This window comes from Arachis ipaensis, chromosome B04 (assembly GCF_000816755.2).
Source record: "Arachis ipaensis cultivar K30076 chromosome B04, Araip1.1, whole genome shotgun sequence".
NCBI lineage: Eukaryota > Viridiplantae > Streptophyta > Magnoliopsida > Fabales > Fabaceae > Arachis > Arachis ipaensis.
The window spans coordinates 36,849,659-36,853,390 of record NC_029788.2 but is presented as its reverse complement, the minus strand read 5'-3'; the positions used below and the strand labels follow the sequence as shown (position 1 = coordinate 36,853,390).

The 3,732-nt window shown below is 26.0% G+C and overlaps 1 protein-coding gene across 1 annotated transcript in view; it reads left to right on the top strand.

Annotated features, from left to right (window-relative positions):
* LOC107637744 (fe(2+) transport protein 1) overlaps window positions 1–2,746 on the top strand; it is a 3,628-nt gene extending 882 nt beyond the window's left edge. The window contains exon 2 of the mRNA XM_016341086.2: window positions 2,082–2,746. Coding sequence (XP_016196572.1) covers window positions 2,082–2,537 — 456 coding nt within the window. The 3' untranslated portion in view covers window positions 2,538–2,746. The remainder of the gene's footprint in view (window positions 1–2,081) is intronic.

Genomic DNA, 3,732 nt, shown 5'->3' with positions numbered 1-3,732 from the left:
TTTTTTACACATATAAATAAAATAAATCTTTTATTTATTAATATGTATAATTTTAAAATTATTTATAAATTTAAAATATAAAACACATCTCAAATTCGATAAATATACAATAATTTTTGGTGTTTTTTAAAACTATGAGAGGTATACAAATTGGACCCTCCGATCTGTGTTTAAAAAATTTTAAAAGTTTAGAGTACATAAATCGGACCCGTCGATTTGTGTTGAAAAAATTAAAAAAATTTAGAGTACACAAATCGAATTTGTGTACTTCAAATTTTTTTAATTTTTTCAACACAAATTGGACGGTCCAAGTACAGAAATCGAACGTTCCGATTTGTGTACCTAAAAATCGGACGGTCCAATTTCTATACCTCTTAAAAATTGGACGGTTCGAGTTGTATTCCGTACATTAAATCATTCCACATTTTAAAAAAATACTATAGTAGTTCACAATTAAAAAAAAATCATTATTAATCTAATATTAAAAATAAAAAAATAATAAATATGCATATATCTCATACGCATTGGTTTCGAAATATGATATGTTAATCTCAAATGCACTCAAAATTTGGCTTGTTTATTAAATAGAACATATTTACAACATTTGACGTGTGTGCATGTGTGTTCTGTACGAAGAGTTAATGTCTCCCTTAGCTAAACCTTTCTTATCATGTCTTTCGCCTCGTATTTTGTTCATTCATATATTCGTTTTTTATTCTTACTTTGTTTCCTATGCCTATACTTATCATTCTCAGTCATCCTCATCTAAATTATTTGTTTTTCCTACATATTATTAAGGCCAATTTTATGATACTTTTAAATGAGTGTCTAAATTTTATTTAATTGTTTTTTTTATAAATTTTAAATATTTTAAAATGATTTATTTAATATTTTTTAAATTAAATATAAATTTTTTAAATTTTTAACTAATTAAATACTATTTTTTAAATATCATAACAATTATTTAATATTAATTAATAATAATCATCACCTTCAAACAACATATTTATATATATTTTATTTTGTAATTCGATAGGAATGTTTGAAAAGTAGGTGGACTGAATTTAAAGGATAACATAATTAATTTTCATTCAATTTATATTACGGTATTTATACATTACTAATTTTATATTTATTAACCAAAAAATATGTCTAAATATTAAAAGTTAGTTAGAATTTATATATTCATCTAAGTATTACTTTTTTTTTTTAAATCCTTTATTGTTTACTAAGCTTTTTAATGTAGCCTCTTTTGCTGATATTTTAATTGGAATTGATGTTTTTACGAATATATTACAATAAATCTAATTTAATCAAGTTGAAAGTTGAAAATTTTTCTTTTATATGTTATTATATAAGAAAAACTAAGAAAAACAAAGGATTTAGATGAGGATGATTGAAGAGATAGAGTGATAGGAATAGGCACTGAAAAGAACGTTGAAAAGTGGGATGGATACATGAATGAATACGGTTAGAGAAAATTAAACAGGCACACATCTTCGATGCTATGCATTTGAAATATATTGAATTTGCTAATGGATCAGATTTTGAGTACACCCGAAACTAGTTCATTTCATTTTGTTTATATTTTAACTGTACTGTATTCGAAATAAATATATATTTTATTTTATGTGCATTTGGAATAAGATTAAGATTTTAAATTTATAAATAGTTCAAAAATGATGCATATGTATAATATATTTATTTTATTTATATAAAAAGTTCTATTATTCAGAAAAAATAATTATGTGATTAAGAAAAAATATATTGTGAAAATATTTATTATTTTATTTTATTTTTTTTGTCAAGTAATTGGATAGTTTTTAGTTTTAGATATTACTATGATATATCACATACCCATACAACACACTCACATATATTATATAAGTATAAATTATGGATTTTTAAACAACATCTAACTTTAACTAGGACTTAAACCCAAATGTAACTTGTAAAAGGCATACAGATATGTCATTTGTGCTAGGCCTCCGCTATCTTATTATTTTATTGACTATTGTTTTTATCATTTAATAACCATAAAAAGTAAAAAATAATGTTTGTTTGAGCGCATTGGTGTGCAGGTACTAGAACTTGGAATTATTGTTCATTCAGTAGTGATAGGCCTGTCCATGGGTGCTTCAAATAACACATGCTCCATAAAAGGCCTTATAGTGGCCCTTTGCTTCCATCAAATGTTTGAAGGCATGGGTCTTGGCGGTTGCATTCTTCAGGCCCAATACAAGTTGTTAAAGAGGATGGTGTTAGTATTGTTGTTCTCAATTACAACTCCATTTGGAATCGCATTAGGAATTGGATTGTCCAGAATCTACAAAGAGAACAGCCCAAGTGCCCTAATCACAGTTGGTATGCTTAATGCTTCATCAGCTGGGCTTTTAATCTACATGTCATTGGTTGATCTTCTCTCTACTGATTTTATGAGTCCAAGGTTACAGAACAACATTAAGCTCCAATTCAAGTCTTACGTTGCTGTCTTTTTGGGTGCTGCTGGCATGTCTGTCATGGCAAAATGGAATTAATAATGCTTAATCATATGTGGTCTAGACCCTACGTTATGGCAATTTATTTGCCTCGTGAGTAATCATATCTAGATTCGAAATTACTGAGACCAAATAGTGAATAGAAATTTTAAAAATGTTATGTATGTATGTCTGCATGTATTATAAGTGAGTTTATAATATTATAATGTTTAAGATTGAGAGATGTTTAACTAGTCTCAAACAAAAAATAATGCTTAATCATATATGTTTGTTGTGCCATGATTTTTGTAATTTTTAATGTAATAATGTGTTAGATGAAGCTAAATCATTTATTTTCTTAAAAATTGGGTGCTTGTGTTTCATTTAATTTAATGTGATGCATTCACAAGAAAGAGTCTCAACGTTAACTATTTCATGTTTATGTTTGAATAAATGAAATGAAATGGAAGTGGCAATATTTCTAGAATGTTGTATGTTGCATTGCTGATTAATTGTTGTACTAGCTTTAATTAATCTACTTATAATTATTTAGCTTTTTCTATTCAAAGTGTAGCTTATTAGAACTTAGATATATAACTATATAGCTTATTATTAGTTTATTACTAATATAAATGTTAAAATATGGAGTTCTTATAAAAAAAGAATATGGTAGTTGTTTTATTTGATTTTTGGTAATCTCGATAAGGTATCGAATTAAACTTATATTAAGATATTAGTTTAGAGAGTAGATACAATTCTTCTAAAAAAGAGTGGACTCGACTTGGGATTTACTTAGTGTTTGTGTCAAAAAGTGTATAAAATGCTCAATGATATCAAACTGTGGCAAATAATATAAAAATTGTAATTAAAGAAAATAAGTAAAATAAATAAAAGCTTTAAATAAATAAGAGAGTAAAATTGAAATCAAAAGAAAACAAAATATTTGAAAAAAAGAAAAAAAATGCTCAAAGAAAAATAAAATAAAATAAATTAAAAGGAAAATAAAGGAAATAAATTAAAAGTAGTGAATTCTAGACACTCACATGTACTTACACTCCATTGTCATTCGTTGCGTCAGCGTGATTGAAAATTTACAGAGTTTTGTGTGATGGTGAAGTGTTCAGATTGAAGTCTTTGATTTTTTCTGAACTTCTCTTATTTATAGACCACACAGATAGACTTGCAGAATGTTTCTTTTTTTACACGATCTAACTTTCTCCTTTTTCTCAGGTTCTCACAACCTATGACCCTGCCT